The sequence below is a fragment of the Branchiostoma lanceolatum genome, chromosome 5, assembly GCF_035083965.1.
Source record: "Branchiostoma lanceolatum isolate klBraLanc5 chromosome 5, klBraLanc5.hap2, whole genome shotgun sequence".
NCBI lineage: Eukaryota > Metazoa > Chordata > Leptocardii > Amphioxiformes > Branchiostomatidae > Branchiostoma > Branchiostoma lanceolatum.
The window spans coordinates 9,897,565-9,923,648 of record NC_089726.1 but is presented as its reverse complement, the minus strand read 5'-3'; the positions used below and the strand labels follow the sequence as shown (position 1 = coordinate 9,923,648).

At 43.0% G+C, this 26,084-nt stretch overlaps 1 protein-coding gene across 1 annotated transcript in view; it reads right to left on the bottom strand.

Moving 5' to 3' along the window:
* LOC136434957 (EF-hand and coiled-coil domain-containing protein 1-like) overlaps window positions 1-24,080 on the bottom strand; it is a 41,184-nt gene extending 17,104 nt beyond the window's left edge. The window contains exons 1-2 of the mRNA XM_066428091.1: window positions 22,326-24,080; window positions 21,955-22,088 (exon numbers count right to left, since the gene is read on the bottom strand). Coding sequence (XP_066284188.1) covers window positions 21,955-22,088; window positions 22,326-23,417 — 1,226 coding nt within the window. The 5' untranslated portion in view covers window positions 23,418-24,080. The remainder of the gene's footprint in view (window positions 1-21,954; window positions 22,089-22,325) is intronic.
* Between the last annotated feature and the right edge of the window lie 2,004 nt (window positions 24,081-26,084).

Below are 26,084 nucleotides of genomic sequence, written 5' to 3'. Positions count from 1 at the left end.
ACTATTAAAAGGTCCTGTTGCAAAATGCAACAGAAAACGGGAACAGATGTCAGACTGGGAGGCAACATCCAAAACAGGAGAGGCCAAATCACTCCTCAGTGTAATGTGCATGACTGAGCCAGGACAATTTAGAAGAAATTTGCAAAATGGATTTGTTCTGGTCTGCCTGGGGTCTGTAGGTGGGCGTGGCCAGCGGGTGGGGGGCAGGGCTGGGCCAAAATAAGGCATCAATCAGGGAGAGCAGGAAACCAGCAGGAGCCAGTCTCAAGTGTCTGTCTGTGTCAACAGGTTCATCTTACCATAAATCACATAAACAGCTCCCTAACCTGCAGTCCCCATCAGTCACAACTGAAAATGTGTTATAATTACAGGTGCCAATTTTCTTTTTCAGGAGACTGATGAAGAAAACTGAACTTGACGCTTAAAAATGTGTTTTGAATAACAGCCAAGATTTGAATCCTAAGCCTTAAGTTTCACTGACGAGCTTGAAGGAAGGAATCTTTTCCTTTGTACGGCTAACCAAAGGATGGCCAATTGAGTCCCTAATCCAGTTCAGCTCACTTCTGGTTTAGTATAATCCCTGTTTTACAGCTGTGCACGCTCTTACAATTTTACGGACTTTACCTGTTCTCCATCCAACACTTCCTGTCTCTAGTTTAAATCTTAGCTAATGCCTCTTCCTGTTGGCTGTCGGTTTTAGAACAGATGAAACTGAAATAAGATCATCATTCTTCTTCTTGGATGCATGCCCTTAAGAAGTCCTGTTGCTCATTATCTTTCTGCTTTCTAAAATGAGATAATTGGGGAAAGGTCGGAGACCAACTGCGTAGCAGGAAATGTACCAATTCCAGAGAAATGAGTGGTGTGCACAAAGAATGGAAGTATTAGTACATGTATGAATGAGTACATGTATGAAGGATGAATGCAGTCTGGAATCTCTATCCCTAAGAACTTGCAACAGAGAATGTCTTTGTTTGCTTATAGTGTTCTTTATGAGTACAGCCCCTTCAATCTACATAATAGTGTACACTGTTTTCAAAACTAGATGATGCACATCATCTAGATTCCTCTTGCTTCAGGAGCCAGATCACAGCAGTAATCTCCATGCAAAAGTGAAGACAACTTGTTTGCTTTGTTTCTTTGGTCGGTGTTGATGCCCCAATCCCCTGTTCCGAGTTGTTTGGACACCGCATTAGACTCACTTTGATGTTTGATGCCTGATGGGGACAGACATGTTTGGGTACATGATGTTGTGTTGGCGGGTTTGATTGGTCAGTCAACAGATGAACAAGGCCTGTGTGTCTTCTGCGAGACCACCAGATTGATGATGTTGCTAGGTGATGTCTACCAAAACAGAATGTGCCATAGAGCCTATCATGACTTTGGAGCATCCACAACACACAGCCCATCACTGGATCCAGAGTAGCCTGGATACCAGACCTTTCACGCGATGCGATGATAAGCCTTTTTGGCCGGGGAAGACCTGGTAGTAGGGATAGAGCTAGCACCCGGGCGCGCTTGGCAGCCGAACCCTGATATCTATCGCGCTAGCCCCGCGTGAGAGATAATTAGTGGGCCGTGTGCTATCTGTGGCGGCGGCGCGAGTTGCTTCCCCGGCCGAAGGATTAGCTCCAGGAGCGCGGTGGTCTGGCACCCAGGCTAGATCCAGAGTTGGAGTGACAAGATATGATGATGTTCTGGCTGTGGTCACAGGGCATTTTCTTCACTACCTTGGGCCACCTTTTTGAGACAGCTGTCTTTCGGAAAATAAGACCAACCAAGACTGAAATAGCACCAAGCTTAGATCATAAAGCTCTGTCTAAATTCACAAGAAAAGAAAAGCAGGCCAGGCACCAAAACTTTTCAACAACTTTCAGACAACATCTGCCACTGCCTGCCACTTGTCTGAACATTCTGCCAGCTTGCATTGACTGAAAGTAAGACCTCTGCTCCCCTTCTGCGCATATCAAATTCACACCTGCATGCTTTCCACAAAATTAGTTTACATCATGGAACTAATGGTGTATTATTAGTATGGGAGAAAAGGGCTTTCCTCAAATTAGTACCTCTGTGCTGAAAGTTGGGCAAACTCGTTTTCTCCTCGAGTAATTACTGGAAGCTGTGAATGTGCCAGGTGTGAGATTGAGATCTGACCAGAATGCCAAGAATGAAAACTGAACTTGGGCAAAGTCCCACTGACTTTGGAGGGGTGAAAAATGCTTGGTTTCCCCACCTCCACTTTAACTCTTGTGTTCCATGTTTTACCATTGGCTTGGAGGGTCTATTTCAGATTCTGAAATACCTCTAGATTTAAGCACAAGATACTGTAACCTACCATGTTGAAAAATACTAATTCCAGTGATGGAAGAACAGCCTAAATCCTATGCAGACTGCACTATTGTTCTACACACCATGGTGCTCTTGTGATGCCATAATTCTACTATTTAGACTAAGGCTCTCTTTACATTATACTTTTGCCGTCAGCGCCACTGGCGTCAGCGCCACTGGCGACAGCGGGAACCCCGTGTAAAGACAATTCCCGTCGACGTAGTCCCGCTGTCAACAAATTTTCTCCCGTCAGCTTCGAAGCCGTCGCCCGTCAGCACAGCGGGAGTCCCCGTCAACTTCAAACTCCGTCTAAAGAGAATACGTCGGGCTCGCGTCAGCGGGAGTCAGGGTTTCGGCGATTAGCATAAAGCACGCATTGATTAGCATACTGTAAGTCTACTAAGATCCCCGGTATATATATAGAGAGAGAGATTCGCGGGATCCGCGGCGACTTTTGTGCCGTGCATTCATTTCCCCGCGGATATATTTATCGTACTTGTGCCCCCCTCCCCACATTTACGAGTGTTGAGCATGGAATATCTACACATAAACAAGGCTTTGCATTGTAGTTTAATACGGGCGGGGAGACGCCGTCTACCGTTGTACAATCATACAATTTTATTTCTTGCTTTTGTTATGCTTACGCCCGATACTTTCTACAAGATGGCGAAATGCAAGCACCGCAGGTGTCTGTCAGATTTCCGGGCGGTGTGTCTAGAGACGTCGCGACAGCGGCCTCCCGACAGCGGGAAATTTCGCCGCTGACGCGAAAAACGTAATGTAAACTGCGCCTAAGATTACAAAATGTATGTCTACATCTGTTACTCAGTTCAAAAGGAACCATTGGGACGAAGGAGGGGCAAATAAATTGGGTGCTGGTGCTTACATAATTACATCATAGCCCTCCATCTATGGGATTAAACTTTTCCACAGGACTAGCAACAAAGAATGGGCAACTTATATCCAGACCACCTGCTTTGGCTGAACATGAAAGTGGGACGAAAATAATGTCTGATGGCTGCTGCCAAGACCAAATTTACTCACACTGCGAGGCATGTGGGGGGAGGATCAACAGGGTAAACCAAGGATTTTTCATGTCTGCACTCAGCTTTTATTGGAAGAGCACTCAGCTTTTATTGGAAGAGAAAGGGGTCTTATCAAAGTTGGGAAGTTTTCAAGAAAGTAACAACAGCCATACAGGAAAGGAGGTACACTATGTTAGCCTAACTGAAACTCCATGCCACAGTTACAAAACACGCCTGTTTGTTGGTACACCTTTCCTTTTCACAAGAACTCAAGTGCCTGCTGTCAGTGTCTTTGTAGCAACACACCTATCACTGGGTGATTCTGTGGCATATACTTCCATTGTATTGCAGTTTATGGGAATTCGTCATCAGGAAAAGATATTTTAACTAGCTGGGCTTGTTTCAGTACAAGAGTTTAGTACACCAAAGGCAATTTTGAACATGATTACTCAAAGACTGTCAAGAGTCCATCCTCAAGAACACATCAGTATCCAGACACTGCCTCATGGCACACATGCAGAACGTAAACTGGATCAGGTCCAGTGAAGAGATAAAAGAAACACAGACTCCCATGGGAAAAGAAGCCCTACTCCAAACATCTCCCTCTAGTATCCACACATATGAGACCAATCAGAGCTGGCTCCAGGTCTAAAGAGTACCAAACTTGCAGCAACTTTTGGAAGTTTGCCAGTTCTGTATAAGAAAAGGTCTAACCTAATTTGGCAAAGTAAATCCTTGTCCTGCCACAAGCAGAAATGTTGCATCAACATTGAACCTTAAGATGAGAAAAATGTTGGGTCAAAAGTACAATTGTATCTACATGCCTTGAAACAGGTGATAAACTTAGTGCTTATTTGCGCTACTTGTGGTTATGAATTGTATGTCCATCCTTAGACCTTTGGTTGGCCTAAGAGACTAGTTTCACATAACAGTATGATTAGACATTCCTTAGAATGCTATGAAGGTAGTTAAACTGTCACAAGATTACATTGTTTGTATCTTATTCCCTGACACATGATATCTAAGTGCATTTCTTAAATTTCTCCCTTTTCCTTTAAGCAAATTCCCATGGTTTCTCAAAGACTCCTGTTCAGATAAGTCATGTTTTCCCAGGAATACTGAGGTTACGAGTCTACAAGTCTGGTCTTTTGAGCTGAAGGGAAGAGCCTCTTGATAAAAGGTATACCAGCTGTCAAGTTCACAGGTTTGCAGGAAACTATTAAAGTCTGATGTGCAGAAATTTAGATGAGACTACATAGCAAGAATTCCATCCTTTTTAATTTACTTGTCTAATTACTAGACCTTGAAACCAAAATCATGCTACCACATTTTGGATCTGAAAAGGAAATTCAATACTTTCCTTTCATTTGAGGAGCTTATTCGCCTATTCAAAAGTTGTTTTTGCTTTAATTAGAGCTCATTGAGGCATCAGTTTGCAGCTGGAGGCCACCTGGCGAAGCTAACAGCACACTATTGCTGATTCTTTCTCCTCTTCACATGATCCAAAGAGAGCTCACTTTTCCATCTTGTCACAAAAAGGGCAAAGTAGTAATAGAGTCAATTCCATGTCACCGAGAGGGTTTTCAGATGATATTGCTAATAAGTTTGAACAATTTTAGAGAAAAGACTATTTCAGTCAAAATAATTCCAGACTGTTCAAACAATTACAAATGAAAGTTTGAACATGTCTGAACTCATCTATATATTTTGGAAATAATATGAAAGTATTTGCACAAATATCTCTTTATTGAGAACAATTTTCAAACATCTGTGTGATTGTTTCACTGTTGGAACGTTCCAACATTTTGTATCATTCTCAAAATGGTAGATTTGGGTTATTGCCCCCGTAAAAGTAGGTGCTAATCACAATCTATTGTCTGCCTCTGTATATTTTTAGATTTCACGTCTGGTCACTGGCAACTCTTTTGTTTTGAGGTGTCTTTGTATGGCACCTAGGCCTAATCCGCTATACTTTGAAGGGATGTGTGAATTGGCCTGGTCCCAGCCCACTGACCCAGTTATACCATTTTTGTAGAATGTTGGAACATGTTCAAACAAATGATCAATCTATGTTGCAACAGTTTAGAAACTAATACAAATAATGTGTTCAATGTTGGAAATTTGTCTAACCTGTTGGAACACAGCAGAAAATATTTAGAACATCAAATGAATGTTGGAAATTGTTCTTAACAGTTACTTATCTCACATAGATTGTTACAAAGGTTTTGTAAATGTTAGAACAAAAGGCAACAAACACCCTCTCGGTAATGTGGAATTGACTCTAGGGTAGCTGCACTGGTCGAGTAACATTAACCCTTCTAATTCTATAACCTCAAACAAGTTTTGCCATACATTTCCTTAGAAAGGCCTTGACCAACAGAAAAAGATATACATGTACACATTCAAAGAGATCTGAATAAGAATTGTCAGATACAGTAGATTGGAAGTATTCAGAGGCTTAAGAAACATCCTGAGGAAACCACATGCTTTTCCAGTTGCGTGTGTCACTAGTACTAGCAGCACCACTCTCTATGTATACCAGTGAGTTCCTTTCTAAATAATGGGCATTCTTCATTGAAGTTTGTCTGCCTCTTAAATCCTTAAAGACCTCTCATCTTTCCTTTTCCCTAAAGGTATGCTTTTAGCACATCCCAGTGCTTAAGATCTTGCCGCACTGCCCTCAAATATTAACCCACTTTTAATGAGCTGGCATGCAGTTATCTGTCACAGGAACTAGACCTTGACCTTGGAATGTTGACTCTGATACACCTTCTGCTTATGAACCTGGGATAAACCATTATGGATTATGAAAGGGTACAGCTCCGTGAAAGCAGCAATTATTACCTTTGCCAAGAAGGTTATGTTTTCAGTGCCATTTGTGTGTCTGTGTATGCATGTGTCTGTCTATTGCCAGCATAACTTGAGGAGCTTATTATGGATGGATTCTTGTGATATTTGGTAGGTGGGTAGCGGTCTGGAAAAAAAAGGTCAAGTTCAATTAATGATGGGCCTCCTAGCAGGTTTCTATGGCACTGCAGCTGAACTTCTGGTTTTGATATCTTGTGTTTTATACAGAGAGCAAAACAAGGTCAAACTAACAAATTACAAGTAATCCACCATGTAATTCTGGTCACAAGAGGTCTTGCCAGGACAGCCCAAGTAGCAAAAATCTAACATTGAAATTTGAACTTGAAATACTTTAAGTTGTTGATATTTTTTTCAGGTTCTAAATCATTGCCTGAAAACATGTTATAGAAACCATTGATGGTTCCCAGCTTCGATACACCTGTATCCTGTCTTAGGTGCAGCTGGTACATTAAAATTCTATCCCTGGAAATTTGATCTTCCAGTTGAGACCCATGATCTACCCATCCTTACCACTGAGTTATACTCCACTTGGCAACATGCAATCTACTCTCCGAGGAGCTTATGTCCAAAAATAAACATGTATGGAAGAATATTTGGGGCACTGCCACTGGCAGCCCCAGGTTTGAGTCAAACTTTGCACAGTTGAAAATTGTGAAAGTCTTCATGTAGGAATGCTTCCACTGCCAATCTTTGATCCATCTAGTATGATGTTACACATCCAATACCAGGCCCTTTCATACATGTCTGGTTGCAAGCTTACTTATTTTTCAAAAGACTGACAAGAAAGGAAATGAATCTTTGTATTACAATCACAAGTTACATGATTCAAGGACTCTCCCCCAAACGTGATGGGCACCACCTTTCATACATCAGAAGCCAAATTCTATATTTACTACATCACTCTGGGCTCTGGTTCAAAGAATGTACATCCTGAGGACAAGGTTCACCTAAATTATAGAAACCATCTGTGTGACTGACATTCAGGGCCGACTTTCTCAGGGTGTGCATGACATGGGCACCAATTAGACTTAACAGCATCCCCGGCTTCTCTAACTGTACAGGTGAAGGTCCGGAGAATTGCGTCTGCTAAGATGAGAACAAAAAGTGGTATCAATGGATTGATTACCTGGATACACACAAAAAACTAAGGTTACAAAGGAAATTCCTATTTTGCCTCCATCAATCTAATGTTACTACTAGTACATTTGACAGGCTCCAAAATCAGTCACCAACCATTGCAGCCTGTCTTCCCTTATCCCTAATTGCTGCTATGATACTTTACATTTGGTGTTGTTTTTGAAAGGAACCAAAATAAACAGGGCAAAACCCAGCCTTTTCATTACCTCTGTAGTATTTGGGGGAACATTGCAAAACTTCTATTCTCATAAAATGAATGTCACTAGTCAATAGTTGGGAAAGTACTAAAATCCTGAGAATGAAGTCAAACTACAGTCAAACCTGCCTAGGCGACCACCTTTTCAACGCGACCACCTGGCCATGGCGACCGCTTTTTCTCGGTCCCGAAAATTTTCCCCATAGGCACAAGCATTAAGCTGCCTGCCCAAGGCGACCACCCGTCCAACGCGACCGCGACCGCCACGAATTGGGACCGCTAAGAGCACAATCCCTGCCCATGGCGGTCGCCTAATTTTCAAGCGTGTGGTGACATCAGATCATTTTGCTGTCGGATTTCACGGAAATGTTTTCAAGACTTTAAAGGACAAAAATAAGATCAAAAATATATGGAATAGCAATGTTATACCATCGATTCCTCCATGAAGTGTTTTAATAAAACGTTCCCCCTATAAACATTGTAAAGACAAATGTTTGTGATGTTGTTGTGCCCATCGTAATCTTATAGTTTAATGTGAACTCAGTTCCGTTTAAACTCAACTTTCAAAACGAATACGTAGTGCATGGCGTCAAAAAGTCAGATTTCACAGAAATTACTATCTATTTCTTGTATTTTCAACAAAAATGTGTCTGTATCTTGCTAAATTCCGCCGAAAAATGACTTTGCGGCGGGCAAAACATCAGGCGAGAAATGTTGTTCCTTGGTCCCGACGCCATCTTGGATTTCGGGCGGCCCGGATTTGGCGTACCGCTGACCTTTGTAAAACACGATGATTTTGTGTATGAACATTTACGAATACTCTAGTTATTGGTGAAAATCAAAATTCTTATTTTCTTTTTATTTCCATGAATCTCACAAACCTTTATTGGACGCTGTGCGTTCTGCTGCACTGACTTACCCTTCGATGCGGTGGCACAGAGCTTCGCGGCGCGGCGCGACGAAATCACACCGTGAACGCGTTCCGTTTTCATCTTTAGTTGTCAGATCGAAAATCTTTTGACCCTTTCATCCAGCGGTCGGCGACCCAAAAAAGGCTGGGACCAGCAGGCGTTTTCTAGGATCTGTCTTAGGCCTTAAAACTTCGATGATGTGTGTGTGTGTGTGTGTGTGTGTGTGTGTGTACTATTCAATGTAACGTGTGAATGCGGGAGGGCGCTGCGAGATCATCGAGGCAACCATCGTTTTGCAGTCAAAATTATGACGAAAATTTGTACACGATGTAACGTTAGCGGTATACAATTATTACATCGATAACGGAAAATGTAATTTTTGTAGGATCTTTCTGTCAATGAGAATTGAACCTGGTGAGGGTCATGCTGTCTAAATTCACATAATTTTTTCATCATTTACGTACTGTATTTGAAAACCTCGACCTGGAAACATGTGAGTGGAATCCTCTTCATGGCGACCACCTGTCCATCGCGACCGTTTTTGCTCGGTCCGCCGGGTGGTCGCCTTGGGCAGGTTTGACTGTATATTTTTGCCCTCATATTCTGTTTGGCAGATTTGGAATCCTTTCTTTATGGCTGTTCCAGCAAAAAGTTTTTGCTCTCCTGTCAACACCTGTCCATGCCAACCACACCCTCTAACCAATCCCCCACAAAGGCTTTAGGAATTGGAACCTGTTTCTTCCCTTGCCACAACCTAGCCACATCCCCCCTGAGTTCACCAAACTCCACAAGCAGAGACTCTAGAATGGGAATAGAATACAATGTTGTTTCCACAGCTTGGTGGATGTGGTCTAGGGTCCTATGGATATCTTAAAAGGGGAAAATGAGGTTTGCAATCCCCCCCTCCCCATTCCTTTTAACAGGTGGTTGCCCCAAAAGGTTTTCCCATTCACATTTTCGTTAAATTGAGCACTAAAATTTCATACAGGAATTGATTTTGGCAAAGAAAAGCAAAAGAATGTAGACAAAGGAAGTTTTCTATTCCATCAAGCTTATATTACTGGTAATTGACACGAGCATTTCCAATGTACTTAGAAATTAATGACCATTGAGTCATCAGATTGCTGTTTTGCTGAAACCATTTTTTCACCGCAACTGAAGCGTGTCTCCTGTATAAATCACTGTTGCTCTCCGCTTCCTCTTCTACTTAAATTCAAATAGATGAAATTACTGCCCTACATGCCCGAGTATTATTCATCGTCATGATCTTGAAAACACAAACACAGGGAGAAAACCCACTGAAATACCACGTTGGCAGGCACAGGAAGTTATCTTAACTATTTAGGTGAGTCTTTCACATGCACATTGCACATCAACAATCCATGACAAAACTGTCTTTCACAGGCATACCCTATCCTGTCAACAGGTGCACTGTTGTCCTAGTCAAAGGTTTCCATTCCTGAGACATTTGTGCCAGGGCACTTTGTTGGGTTTATGATTACAGTTGTACAGGTAGATCTATCTGATAAGGGGCTATCACAACATGCTAGCGATATGATGAAAAAGGAATTGATTGCCCTAATCAGTATTAGTCACTATTACTGGACCAGGTTGTTTTTTTCCCAAGATGGAGCTGTCTGAAGCAAAACACTTTTAATGTCTAGCTTGCTTTTTTGCATGAATCCAGCTAGGTTGCGAATCGATGATGCACATGTTTCTACACACACTTACAATTAACAGCTTCCCATGTTATCACCTCTTCTAAGAATCTTTAATCTAAAGGTCAGCGATACTGTCGGACTGCAACAAAATTTTGTGATTCCAACTTAAGCCATTTTTCAGATTTGCGTTTCACTGTTTCATGTTTGGAAATGCTCCTGTCTGCTGTAATATCTAATTAGTGGGACATTCCCGGCACATTATCAGCCCGGAATTCTCCAGACATTCCAGTACCTTGTCCCAACAGCCCAAAGGACAGAAAATCTTAGTGAGTTAGTCAGGAAACCATGAACTTCAGCCCAACATTTCCTCCCTGTATCACACTGGGAAGTAGTGGAGAAAGATAAGTTCAACATGTTATCAGCAGACAGAGCTGACACATTCCTTCTGCTTGTGGTAACACCCTACAAACTGCTGCCATGGATTTTCAGTTGAGTGGTCTGTAACGTTAGACACCACACTCTTAGAGAATGTAGTCCTACTAAGGTTAAGGTATCCAATATATTCAGTATGAAAATAAGCAAGGCTGATATACGTAGCTCTTTTGGCTGCATGGTTAACCAAACCAATTTGGTCATCCGTTCTGTTTCTCCTTAGAATTTTGGAGTTAACAGGAAAAGCTTCCCACATATGAAGTTGGGCAGATGCTACAAGGCATACCTGTTATAGTGGTGACCCCATACTTTGAACAACACCTGAATTCCAGTAGAATACCTGTGTTGGAGTTGTGCTGTCATTGCTAATGGCTTTTACTGACAAGAGCTCAGTTGCCCCATGCAACAGTGACTCTCAATGAAAGCAACTTGAGTGCAACGTAAACATCCTTAATGTCAATGTCTTCCCCCATTTGAGTGGCTTATCTGAGCTAGCTGCACCCTTTTTGGGAATCATCCAATGTTGAGTGGTACAGATATAGCCAGTGCCACAATTCAACAGGTCAAGCTTTAGGCTTCTAACAATGTGGATGTCGGTTCATATGGCACCATAGTGATCTCTAGGCATCTTTTAAAAGAGGAATTTCTCTATCACTAGTAGAGTGCACAGTGTTGCCTCGCTGCACAATACTAGTCGCAATACAAGGCAGGTGTTTGTATGTCTTTAACATTAAAATAAATCTCTGTGGTCTTTAACATTAAAATAAATCCCTGTGGTATGAAGAGAAAACATAATGGCAAGAGGTATGTTTGGAACGACAAGAACTAAAAGATAAGTATCAGAATTGATGCTGCTTGACTGTTGACTCACGACATAGTAACCTCCTCCAAATGTCTTGCACCCCTCATTTAACACAATTATACATCACGTTTGTCTCACCAAGCAAGGGGTCTATCAAAAACTTCTGGTCAAGGTTGTGAAGGTTCTACCCATGGCACAGTGAACCTGGTGCTTTGCAGAAATGTTCACTCCTCCAGTGTCAGGGCTAATTAGAACTGAGCATAGTAAGTCAGGCTCGTACGGTTTGGAGGCCAGTGGTTCAAGAACTTTTCCCAACCATACGCTAGGTGGCAACTAGTAGTATTCATTTCTATGCTCCATGCTTGAACCAGTATCTAATTGTCATATTTCATTTTACAAGAATGTAACACTTGAATCAGGAGGCAATAATTGCAATGTCATCAAATTCTTGGTTACTGACTAAACTGTGGCTGGCATGGTGACTTATTTTAGGAGGTTCTTCAACAGTCTTCAAGACTTAAGGTCAGAAGACAGATGATCACGATAAACAGCACGTAACATCCCAACATGTACAGATCCTGTGGTACAATGCATAACCTCTTACGTTGTTGTGAACCATAACAAAACTGTAACACAAACTCTGTAAGCAACCCAGATCAAACATCCTGCAAATGGACATTGAAACAAAGGCAAACAAAGACCAGTCTTGCTCCTTAAAAGCCCTTATGTTCTGACAAGAGGAAACATTACTGGCAACAAACCACATTTATCAACTGTACTTCAACATGACCACTATTAATACAGGATATGGGAGAGTGGTATTTGCTGTTAGCTACATGTTCTGTAAACAGACCTTGACTTGCCTTATCACTGTCGAATCCATGGGAGTCACAACAGCCAGGATCAAGGGTAGGCTAGAGAGGGAACCTGTGATAAACCACCTGTAGAGGTCACACAACTTGACCTTTCATTTGGGGAAACAACAATATGCCAAGAATGGAAAATATTGACTCACTGCTATGAATTGAAAAGTATATTTGGAAAAGTCTTGCTTTAGAAAAATATCAAGTTTCCTTATAATTTCCCATGTTTTGATAAGTTAAACCAATATCTTGTTTTGGGGAAATTTCAGTGTTTACATTTCAGTCCATAGCACTTTACCAGAAGAATGAAAGATATGATGTGAACACACAAAGAAATTTTTCTACCAATTTGCTTTTCATAACCAAAGTATGTCACTTTGATCATCTAAAGCAAATTTCCAGCAATACCGTGAGGTGTCAAAGTTTAATTCAACAGACCTTTTGACTCTTTTTCTTCAGATGCCCCATTTCCTGAGACAATCATTGTTTACATTTCAGAAGTGATAAGAAGAGAAAACGACGTGTCTCCGACACTTGTGTATTTCAAGATGCTATGTTATTGCATGCCTGAGTATCCCAGGGACAAACGTCGGTATGTGACATGACATCAAACTGGTGACATGACAGGAACTTCCGAAGAGCAGCATTTTTTTTAATGTTAGGGACAAACTGTCAAGAAATGGCAGAAAACATCCAAAATTGAATCAGTTTTTTTTTTCAAAACACTTTTCAGAGATTTCCAATGGTAAGAGTATTCAATAAGTAAGAAAGGTTTGGATCAAAATGATAAATCCTATTATGATATGTCTGCCTCATCTTGCAATTTGACACTTCCTCTAATGAAAGGACTGAATACACAAAGATAAAAGAAACAAATACAAGTCAAACAGAAGGATGTGTTGTTTTGATAGTTAGCAACAACAAACACATAACTTTTTATAAACTTTGTTTCTCACTGTTGCCTCACATCAACCTTATCAAAGAATGAAAATGAAAAGAAAGTTATTCAAAAGAAACAAATTTGATTGCGACTCTTGTATGAGTGCAGTTCGTTGGCATTTAATGGCCATGACTTTCCTTGGTTAAAGCAGATATTCAAATTTCACCATGTTAAAACTGTTGATCAATTGAAAGTCTTTACATGGAGATTAACCTTCTTGGTGTTTAGGGGTGAGTTCGACCCAGTCACCCCTCATTAGAAGATAAAACTGTCACTACCCCACTTTGGGACAAAATAGATGTCATCCAGGCATTACTATAATGAGTCTGTGAACAATGGAACATGTAAACATGTCCACAAAGTATTTATAGCCGTGTGATTGTCCTGATTATAGGTACACATTCCTCCTCACCTGATTAACCCTTGGGACCACACACCTGTGCCGCAGGTACAGAGACACTGAGGCAGGGGGTCTACTGCTCTTCCTCAGATGACTTATGAGATTATGACAAGACAATGCAAACATTCATGCAGATTACAACACGATTAATACGGACTATTGGTGCGGATGTAGAGGATGTTATGGGATTACACAGAAAGCATCTATAAATCTTCCTCTGTGTCTCCTGTACTTCCTGCCTATCAAAGTATGATCTCTTCTTGTGTCCTAAGGTCAGAAATGAAGGACCACCGTTGTGACTTTGAATGGTACCCCAGCAACTCAATATGGATCAAAATGCTTATGTATAACGAACAGTATATTTTTCAGTCTCCCTCTCTAGATTCTTCAACCTTAGCTAGGTAACTATAAGCTCACGTTGTGACACTTTACAGACAAAAGGCACAACACCCTTCAAATTTTAAGGTGCATTTACTGAGAAGCCTTACACTTAAGAACTGTAACAGAAGACATGACATGACAATAAAACCATAAACAGCACTGCTGCAGTCTTACAAACAGAGCAAAGTTTTCATATGTTTAGGAAGTGCGTCTTCCAGATGAACAGGTGTTCCCCTTCCTGCTATCACCACATTAGATCGCTGCTGTTGCTATGGTTTCCTGTCCCCTCAAGGCCACACTGCCCTGCTCAAACTCACAGGTCAGTGGCCAAACACTCCACACCAGTGGACAAACTTCGTCAGGGACAGTCCTGTGGTCAGTCTGAAGGGCCTGACCCATCCGGGCGTGGCAACAGTGGCGGTACACCTAAGTCAGAATTTGCCCAACCCAAAATCAGATATCAACTTCTTCCTTCAATAAACTTCCTCCTTCTCCTAATAGATTAATGCTTTGCATACCAGGTACCACACTGATGGCACAGCCAGGTGGATAGAAATGCAAAGATACAGGTTATCATAGATAGGAAAATTACAACTGAAGTTTATACAAATGTTGTAATATAAGAATCAAAATATTTTCTAGTGACATTGGATTAGTTCCCAGAGTTAATAGAAAGAATACTACCGGTACTATTCAGTCATTTCAGTGTATGCATCTGTGGGGAGACATCATGTGTCACTTAGTTCAACATTTTTTTTTTGCTTCTCCTTTCATCTGATTTCATTTGTTTCTCCTAGTCTTTACTTGTTTTTTCTTAACTTCACCTGACCATCCCTGCATTCTAATTGGAAGGGCCCTGAGCGTATACTTTCGTTCTGTTTGATTGGCAAATCATGTCATCACCTTTTGTAATGAAGTGTGATTCATTAAGTAGGAACTTATGACAAGCAGCAACTCCCACAGAGTTTAACCTTAAGACTACTCAAGCAAACATCCTCCACAGGAAAACACAACTGGAAACAAATATAAGCAGAGGAGACCACAAATGGAACTCTGTCTACAAAGATACAATCATCCACAGATCACAGGATATCATACAACCACCAACTGTATCTGCTCTGTTACTTTTAAAGTAAACGGTGACAGGGCAAGCCTCCTTTTCACATGAAATGAAAGGCAAGAAAGCCGACCATCAAGCCAGTGTTTACTCATTATGTTTGTACTCACGGGTGCTGACACACCCCTCCAAATGTTTCACTCAGAAACCTCTGTACATCTAAGTTACATGTTTTGTAGACAGATTTATAAGTTTTTCTAGCAGCTGCCTAGTGAACTTTTCAGGCCTCTATTCTGGAACTACTTTTATGTGTCAACCTTGGTTGATGGATACACCGATAGATCATTGTGGTCTAAGGGTGGGCTCATGCTTTTAAAGATACACTAGTAGAGATAAATTGGGTAACTTCTCTATCTGCTCAGATTGTACAATTGTGTGGTGTACCACGTATCTATTGTCTAATATATAAGCTTTTGTGGAACCTTTCATGGCAGTTTTACACGACTTGGCAACCGCCTTTTTAACTTACTGCTAAGGCAGGGCTGTGCCATTCTTTATCTTTCAAGGGGAGTTGTTTCAACCATGAATTTGATAAACCCTTTCAAACTTGAATTTGGACTTGTCCATGCAGTTCTGTTACCAAATTTGGAGGTTATAAATTTTGTCATGTTCATGTACACACTATTGCCACAGCTGGGTCAATGTTGTGCTGGCTAAGAAAACTAAATTGAAACTTGCTGCCATATTATGAAACGTTATGTATTCTTTTATTCTATAATGAGTGACTGATTCTAATGATAGGTTTAAGTGATTCCTAAATTAACCATGCAACAACAATAAACTTAAGTTGACAAATGGTGCCCTTAGACCTCACAGGGCTCCTGTATATCACACATTATCAGTTCTCTCTGTGGACATTGGCTCTGTGTTATGACTCTGAACTTGTGAACCCTGCAATCCTGAAATTTACACTTAATGACATACACAGTCACAAGTTACTTTATGTTGAAAACAATGGTGAAAGAAGACAGTGTTGTGGACAGGTGTTGACAGTGGGAAGCAGCCCTCCTCCAGTGACCGATTATCTCCACTGTCAGCACAGCTAAACTGATTTGGTCTGGTGACCACAACATCCTCAGAAGGTGGACGATAAGGAAGAAAAATGGTTCCGAGGTTAGGGTAGGTCCCGAACTTGGTCAGAACCACACAAAGGAAGGTCGGCTCTTTTGTTGCGGGGACCTAGTTTCCATGTAGTTCTTCCTGCACCATGAAGAATGTGATTTGACACTGACCTTGAGTGAACCCACTGTGAAACACAACCCAAATGGTTGAAACGTATCCCCTAATTTGAAATCATACTTCCCTTACATGCATAAATACATGTACATACAAGTTAACCCATCTTTTACAGATCTTGGTCAAGTTTACAAACATCTCTACACTGGGGCATGTTCTTGTGAAGTTCATGTTACAAACAGGATCACTTTCCTTACATCCCCAAGGACCCCAGTATGCCTGTGATCCTGACACTATGGACTGTTCAACAAAATCAATTTGACATAGCATAAAATTTGAGCCCAGAGAGTTCTTGCACATGACAAATGAACATGCCACAGAGGAAGACTGGTAACCCTTGGGTGTAGGAGGGCATGAGGTCCGGTCTGTTGGAAAACAGAGGACTTTAGAAGTTATCTTTAGAACACTAATAATACCATCATTGTGTCACATAACATGGTAGATGAATTCTAACAAAAAGCATCTAATATAAGCTAGATAGTAGATGCTGGCAGGATTCCTGACAGTTACTTAACAGTGTTTTGTGATGTCAAAAGGAGATACATGGGAAAACTTGTTTAGGCCTATCATTTTCAGGCATTCATTTCAGTGAGCTTGGTCTATACTTAAGCTACTAATTACCTTGGCCAGGTATGCGCCTTGGCCAGGTATGCAGAGAAAAGTTTACCTTTTGCAGTGTGAAACACTCAATCAGCGTTTTGTATGGTATGAAGGGTACAAGAGCTTTAGGTGCCTCGAAGTGTGTTTACAAGTGGATTTGGCAGCGCACTGCACTGTGAAATAGTTTACTCCACAACTCATGATGAGAAATGCCGACAGGTTAAAAAATCCCCGGGACCAAGGTTTAGGGACCATTCAGTGGTATTACGGAGGGGGAGACGAATGCATAGAAGTGGAGTTTTGGGCCACATGGTGGGACATGGCAACAAAGTATAAAGGATCTAGAAAGAGCCACTAACATGAATTGTTATAACATTATCATTCAAAATAAAAGTTGTTCTTAGTTTAGTGAGGAAAATTTTGGGCAAGCTTGAAAGTTAATGTTTACAGAAATACATTGGCATGTCAGTTCAAAGGCGTTCAGGAAAGTAAACAATTACACTGGGAAAGGTGTTGTCCCATCAGCTACCCCCAGCATGTTTCAGTGTTGATGCCAAAACAACGTTGAAGGTCAAGTTTGGTCCCCCAGGGAGAAATATCACAGAAAATAATGACCACTTTTAATTTCCCATCTGTATTTCCAAGAAACCAAGAAGAAGGAATTATAAGGTTCTGGCCATGACTCATGATGGTAACAGTATCGTTCTGAAACAGGACTAACAGGACACTGCCCTCCCAAGGACACAGCATAAGACGGCTCATTTCCACTCATCAAACAGGACTAAGTGACTCAGTGTAATTCTTAACACTGTTTCTAATACTTAGCTTCCTCAGGTATCAGTCGGATATCTTTAAGTTGATGCCAACAGAAACAACGGATGTTCACATTCCTCACTTTAAACTTGTTGCAATGACAAGGAAGTTTTTCTTCTGGCTCAATAAGTAGCCGTGGTATCGTACAGATGTCATCAACGATATGGAAGCATGTGTGGGGCTAAAGTACAATGTAAATATACAGTTTGTCACTTCATCTTTAATTCATCAAACAAACAAATGTTAAGAGTGGTGAACCTTTTTGTCTTTTTTCTCAATTTAGTCACTTCTTTTTTCGAGCCAAATGGTTTCCCATTAAGCTCCAAGCAGGTCTTTCGGTTGCAAGGCAGTATCAAAAGGGCCAACCAGTACCAAAAGCCACCATACATCTGCTTGGAGATTGGTTTCCCATATCTTCAGTAATATCCTGCAAGGCTGTAGAAAATGCCGGTCACAGAAGATGAAACACAGGAAACATTTCAACTATTTCATACAATCTACAGGAGGCGAAGTCACTTTGTAAGGAGTTGATGACCCGTTACCTTTGGTTACTTCGGGTCTTCTGTGCTCACAATTGTTCCAAACATTTGCAAAACAAAAGTGTCTCGGAGCAGGACATTGCCAAAACACCAATTATAAGCGCTGTGGGCAAACTAAAATGTAGTGAGTAATAATTCGGAACATGTCATGACTAAACTGAAAGCAAACAGTGAGTGGGAGATGAAAGAGACTTGTAAATGAGCTACGGTTGGGTTGATTATAGAATACAAACCAATACACATGCTGGGGGTAACATGAGCTGGTTATGCTTTGGTAGAAAAGTTTTAATGTTTCCTGGACAAAATGACATATTTTGGAAAACAAAAAGATCAATTCTATTCTAACATACTTTGGATAGCAAAGAGTCTTGTTTAGGGCACATCATGTATATAGCTTCTCCTGCAATGTTATTTGGAGGAATAGTGAGGAAATAAATGGTTAGAACAATGATCCATAACAATGGATGATAAGAATTAAGATAAGGAAATGTTCTGTGATAAAATTTAAGAAGATGGAATGATTGGAATCTATTATTCATGAATTGGTTATGAGTTTCTCCCAGAAACTATATAGGACAAATGATCTAAAACAATGGGTGATAAGAATTAAGATAAGAAAATGTTCTGCTGGACAATTTTGAGAAGACAGCATCTTTTATTCATGGCCTGGTAGTACTGGAGTCTTTACAACAAAAGCTCCCTAGTCCTAGCAGGTGTACCATGCTCCACTGGTGTTGCAACTGATGTGTAAGAACAAACAACCAGCTCCCACCAACTGTCTGTGTTATAACAGTGACTCAGGGAGGATGGGGTCACGCCCGGTCAGTGTGTGTGGGCAGAGAGTTTACTTTGTGAAAACCCCGTACACCTATCCTGTCACGGTAAGAAATGTTACAAGGAAGGCAACATTCAAACATAGTAACGTTACAACAACTAAGTAAATGTAGCGTCAAGAAAGCGCGAGGAGTTGGAGAGATTTAGTGAAGAGGCACCAACAAGCGCTTTACCTGTTACATTTTGTACTTGTGTTAGGTCTTTTAGTTTTTAATGACGTAAAAACGTGTTATGGAGTTGTATTTCGTTCCGTTGTTACGACGGTACACCTCTTCTTTGGCCTTGATTTCATAGCATAGTACTTTGAGGCTTTACCCTCAAGCACAATCAAGCCATTGCGTTGCCAACGTCATCTTGTAATTACGTAAATCCATTGAAGACTCTAAATTGGACTGAGAAAATTACAGGGTTTGCCGAGGGTTTCGTGAAAAATCGCTTGAAGGTGAGATTTGTAAGGAGACAAGACGTACATGTTTGACGTCTGTTTAGGCTTTGATATTGTTTTCGGGGGTTTAAAAGCCTGATAAGAAATCCCAAGTCTCAGATCTGTTCCCTTGTTGCCGGAGGCTTGTTGACAAGCTTTCGCGCAAGAGACCGCTAAAGTCCTTGATCTTCATGAGCAGATTTGCTATTGAATTCAAGAGCAAATCTGGAACAAATCAATGTAGAAGCCCATTAAAACATTTCTGTCGAAAACAGAATCTTTAATTTGCTGACGCGAAAGACAAGAATGTCGATCTCACGCGACACACCGGGACCAGGAAAGACCCATGGTTCCTGTCCACCCTAAACCAATAAATCGTCATGCCGGTGACAACAATTCGCGGCTAATTGTGATGTGTTCTCGCGCCCTTATCGTCCGACCCATAACACTTTCATGGCTTATCGCATTGACGCAAAGTATGCCCCTTACTCACAATTTTGACCGGACGGAGACTTAAGAAATATATTGAATTTTACAGGAACATATATTTGTGACCATTTTATAACGGAAACTAGCTCAGCTAACTCTTTCCAGAGGTAGAGAATTCAACGACGGGAACTACAACAAAAGAACCAAAAAAATAACTAAAACCATGTGTAACTTTATACATGTAACGTTAGCTGCCTGCTTTTGTCGTGAAAGATGCAGGAGGAAGGTGCTAATCCTCATTCCCTCTAATGACCACCATACAGCAGTTCCGCCCCCATATGTGGTCAGAACTTTCTTGGAAACGAGGATTCAAGACTATATTGTCACCTATTAAAGTGACGTCAAACAAAGTTGCAAATGTGTGAGTGTTATATCCAATCTTCTAATTCTCCGAATGGAAAATTTACAGGGTAAACGCTGGGAAGAAAGGGACGGTTTTGCCGTCCTGTTCTTACTTCCTGCAACGATTTACAAAACAAAGGCGCTACATTAACACTGTCATACAGGTGTGTTAAGGCCCAATTTATACAGAGTTTTTTCAGATATCTAAAAATCCGCCGACATCTGAGCCTTAGATATCTAGACGCATTTATACACACCGACAGGAAGTACCGCAGGACTCACGCAGCGCGCTGATTGCACTCGTGACCCTATTTAACCTTTTGCGCGCGTTTCAAAATGGCGGGAGAACCGCCTGTGTTTTTCGTCATGATGAATATGGTACTCTTTCTTTATCTGACTCGCGTGTGGCTAAACATGAGGCAGCAAGCAAGGGTTGAGCGTAAGAGGCGTTTGAGGTACCGGGGAAGACGACAGCGACCGGTCAGAATCAACGCTGCGTTCCTACTCGCTGCCCTTGTCGTGGCGGAGGGGGGCCCATCCACCGAACGATCTGGCATCACCAAAGAAGTCCGTCGTCCGTTTGGGAACAAATGGTCCTTGATGCTAAGAAGTTTTCCCGCTTTATCGCCCGCCAAATATGCAAACTAGCGTGAACCCCGACCTCCAGATGTCTACTACGCGACACATTCTGTTTAGACGTCCGGCTGGAGCGGTCGGGGACTCCCGCTGAGTTGTCGGGCGAATGCTTCAGAGTGGTCGGCTGAAATTTTCCCGACATCTAAAAAAACCCTCATTAAGACCATAAAATTCCTGTTTAGACACAAAAAAAAGCTGTCGCCTGGCAGATATCTGCAGTCCAGATATCTAGACAAGCTGTGTGTAAATTGGCCCCTAGTCCGGCGAACGTAAATATTTTGAATGTAGAAAACACACTTGACACAATATAACAAAAACGTACGAATGTGGAGTCGCACTTTATCGTTAAATCCTTTTCAAAAGGTGTGAAATACCTGTAAAACCGCCACTAGATTTTTAACGTTCAAGCGGTGCGACCATTCAGAAGGTGTGATACACACGCCAATACACACACGGGTACTAACCACGCAAACAATAGCTTTTCTCCTCTCCCTTTTGGAAAGTGGCGGCTTTCACAGCGTGTGAAATACCTTTCGTCAGTTTATCGAGTTTCTGGGAAATAACTGGGCCATCAGTCAGCACTGTCAGCAAGAAGAAAGGCGATAATAGGAAAGAGAGATCGAGGAGTCTAGCGTCTTCTGCTCAACAAAAGCGTGTAGAAAATGCGGGGCAAAACCGCCGAATCTAGGTATAAAAAAACTGCTGTGGTCTCTCTACGCGACAAAAGTCTCTGCTGCCTCTTTGAAAGTTTAAAGTCCATTCCAACTTTCGCGCGCTAAAACATCAAACTGTTCTGACACTGACAAGAGACACACACAAAGGAGGTCACTGATACGTCCTTGACTGACGTTGGCTGTGTTTTTGAAGAATGAATGCGTATTCACATGCACAAGCTAGTGAGCATTCACAAATAGGTTCAACTCGCAAAGATTAATTTGCGCGGACATCGCAAAAATTAGGCCACAAGAAGCGCCACCTACCGGCAGATGTCGAGCTGCTTCTGCAGCTCCATGACCTTGGCCTGTAGCAGAGGCACCTGTGTGGCCTGCGCCTCCAGATCACGGACCTTCTCCAGCCCGAACCGCAGGGCTGTGCGCGCCTTCTCCAGCTCTCCCTAGAGGGGACAAAGTACGGAGCAGTGGCAAGATTAGGTTGAGTGCACCACTGTCGCTGGGTTTCAAAGCCGGTGATTTAAACAGCTAGAGTAGAGCTAACTCTGAGAAGAGAAAATCTTCATCTAGCGGTACAGAACGGCACATGCACAATAGAATCACAGGAGACAGTCGTTTACAACATTGCACAATAAAGTTAATTCTCAAAATCAAAGACGTTGAAAAGCAGGCAGACGCACCTGTATGAACTGCTTCTGTCGGACAAGTGACTGGTTGAGGACCTGGATGTCCCGGAGAGCTGACTGCGAGCCGTCCAGGTCTTCCTGCAGGTTCTCAGCCCAGGCCATCGCCTCTCCCACCTGCGAGTCCCTCGCCTCCCGGATCGTCTTCAGCTCGCGCAGCATCGCGCCCACCTCTCGCGGCGAGTGCGGCAGCGTCTCGATCAGCCGCGACACCTCGCCCGCCAGCCACTCCGCGTCGTCGTCCCGCGGCCGCAACCTGTCCGCGGTCCTGCCGCGACGTGGAAGCGACCAGCTCTCGTACCCTCTCCCGTCCGCGCTGCGCGACCTCGCCGCCCTGCCCCCGGTGGCCCTCCTCTCTGCCCGTCGAGACCCTACCGTGGCCGTGACTCTTGCCTTCCCCAGGCAGCACTCCGGGTGGTGCCTGTGTGCCTTTCTCAGCGCCACCTGTAAGGCCAGAGACCGGGCATCGCTCGTCTGAAGTGCCCCTCTCAAGTCCTCCACGACTTCCCTCAAGTAGTCAGCCTCCTCTTCCAGCTGGACCACGCGCTTCTTGGCTTTCTCCAGATGTTCTTCTGTTGACCCGTCTCCTTCCTCCTCTCTTTCCTGCCCCACCGGTCGCCCCAGGCATCTCTCCCTCGTCGGCTTGGAACAGAAACACTTTGGACACAGGGACACCTCTCTCCTGTTGGGACTCCTGACGTGCACTTCGGTCTCGATCAGTTCTGAGTCCTTGCAAACGTGGGGTCTGCATGTGTCGGTCTGACTCCCGCTCTTGGCGCAGAAATACTCGCACAACTTGGAGTGGAACACCCTAAAGTTTATCAAATCTGGAAGACCGTTGAAGACGGACAGCCTGGTCTCGAGTCCCAGTATCTGGCACAAGATTTCAAAGTCCTCTCGCTCTACTGTCCCGGTCGCTTTCTCGTCCAAGTTGTGGAATATCTCCTGTATGTACTGGTCCATTCCCGTGGCTAGCACGACGACTTCGTTCTCAACGCCGCGATCGAAACCGTAGTGGTGGGCCAGCGCCGACACGACCCACTGTGTTCTTCGGGCCGGAAGCCCACAATAGTCCGAGCAACTGTCCATGGTGTCCCGCTAGCGTCCGTCCTCTTCAGGCGAAGACCGTCCTCATACGAAAATAGCCCTGCGGTGAATGTAGGTCAAATGCTTACTCTTGATAACCCACTGAAGTGGACGTGCCAATTTTGAAACTCTAATATTCAATGTAGTCTCGCTGAATAAACGTACACAAATCACTGTAAATCTCTGCCCACTGTCCACAAGTTCCCAGTAAATCACGCCAGCTGCAAATGTAAGGTGAACGGTCGGTACCACCAAGGACCACACTGCGCTCCAAACCACCGCACGCCGAGCCAAAGTTGTCGCTTTGCACAAAGTTTCAGTAAGAAGACACTCGCACTTGGTGGCTTTCCTTCGCCGAAATACTTCCAGAGACGGTTAGGACTGGCGCTAAATATTCCAACCGCAAATCCTTCGAGTCCCAAGACGCGTACTCCCGCGAACCGTTCTGCCCGTGCGTCCTCGTGAAGCCGTTAGTCCGACAGATGTGCGGAGGCCCGCGAGACGAGACCGTTGCCTGACCTGGAAGCTCGACACAATGCCTGGGGCGGCAGGCGCACCGTAACTTTACCCGCCCAGCGCCGCTGATAAATCCCTCATTTGCACATGCATGGTGTTTGTTGATAAGACCCGACCCCCGCCGGCGTGACGTGTTGTCCGGGGTTCGAGTCCCACGTGGGACGGAGGGGCGTGGACAAGCTTCTGTGAAATAATAACAAACAAAAAAGTTTGACGACTGGATCCCGGACACTTTGGCTGATCGGAAGTAATTATGGCTACCCGAGACCTTAGTGCTAAATATGAATTGAAATGTTCTGAACCCTATGTAACAAAACAGTTTAATACTACAGAGAGATTGTTCGGAAACTCATCAGGTTCTTAGAACGACAACTTGATCAGAGCTCTGAAGCCCGACACTTTGCGAAGTGGCGTGATCGTATAAATGCTTGTTATGTGCAGTAAGGTCTTCATATAACCTCCTTGTGTGCAGGAAGACCCTGTCTACTGAACACTGTCGGGAAGCACGGTTTAACCACCCGACCTTCTGACATTTCTTGAAGTTTACAGTGTTGCAGCTGCAGCTTCTTGTCGGCTTTTCGATTGAGTAGTGTGGTGAAAGCTGGATATACGGGAAGTTGTTTTAACTATGCGGTGTAGGGGTATTAGTCAGTTCCTACTTTCAACCCCCACAAGAAGCCTAGGCACACAGTATTCTCCTAGCGATCTAAGTCAGTAATTGCAGTTAGACGAACTGCGCGTCCCGATTCCTGGCTTCTTGCTTGACTGGTATTCACAATACGTTTAATATCAAATTATGATCATGGCAAGTGTTTCAAACATTCCTACGTCATCTGAGGTAAACTGTATCTCCTTATAACTTCTCATTAATTAGAACCATTCAACTGTCCTGCGGCATTAGTCACTTTGCACCAGACGGACCGACTTCCCGTCCCCAGGGCAGCTCAACTTCCCGTTCCCATAGTATTTCACTCAACAACTTGGCTTTTTACGAGGGAAACACCTGACAGCAGCGTTATCTGTGAAAAACGGTACACAGAGATTTATTTCATTGAAACCTTCAGTATATATTAGGCCCCCAGTCCACTAGTCGGCGATCGTGCTGAAACCTCGCTGCGACCAAAATTGGATCTGTGTAACCCTTTACTTCATAATTTGAATATCATGCAAAATATAAAAGTATTACTCGTAAAAAGATTCATTTTCTTATCTATGAAATTCGTCAAATTTTAGGTTGCAGCGAGGTCGCCACCCTAGTGGAATGGGGTTATTCAGTATACTAGCATATACATTGTAGGTATTCTACTAACATTCCCTCAAAGTCAGAGCAAGGGGGTTCTCTAACCTCCTTGCTCAACGTAATGCCGTTTTCTTCGCTCAAACTTGGCATCTTTCGCTGACATCAGCTTGAAGTCGTTCAGGAGACGTCTCAATGGTCAAGTGCGTTATCACGACGTTTCCTGCCTCCCAAGCGCCAGTCTTATCACTACATGTGACGCGTGTCACACTGGAGGACCAGGATCGTGAACTTTCACCAGGGGTCGCCTGACCGGGCCGGATATGGTGTCAGTGGGCCAAGTCCGTGCCCACACCTCCATACCAAAGGCTTATGTTTCTTTAGAGTCTATAAAAACGCTAAAAATGGCGCACTCGGAACAGTCGACATTCTAGTTCTGCTCAAAATATCATGAAATCGTGTCTGCGTGAGAACGCTATGAGTTCCTTTTGAAAAATATAAACATTGAATACATTTTGATTACATAACAACAAGAACACCCACACCACATCTCAAGAATAAGCCTGAACAATATTTCTCCTTAAAATCCAATATCAGACTTTGAAATTGACATAAATTCCGTTGGTTGTTGTTGGGTGCCATCACACGCACGCACACCAATGGTAGTTGTGAATGACAACAGTTTGTAAACATCTGTGTCAGTAGACGGCACCACAAGAGGTACTTGAACCCCAGCCTGCCTCTGTACGGGGTGACCACGAGTGTGGCTGAGCCGTTCAAGTGCACATTAATCACTGCTGAATGGACTGATGTGGTGGACCGTTTCATGTCGAGGTATTTCAAATCCTGCTGCAGCGTACACTTGCCATTTCTAAAGTTGTTGTCAGGCCTGAGATATTTGTGATTAAATACTATTC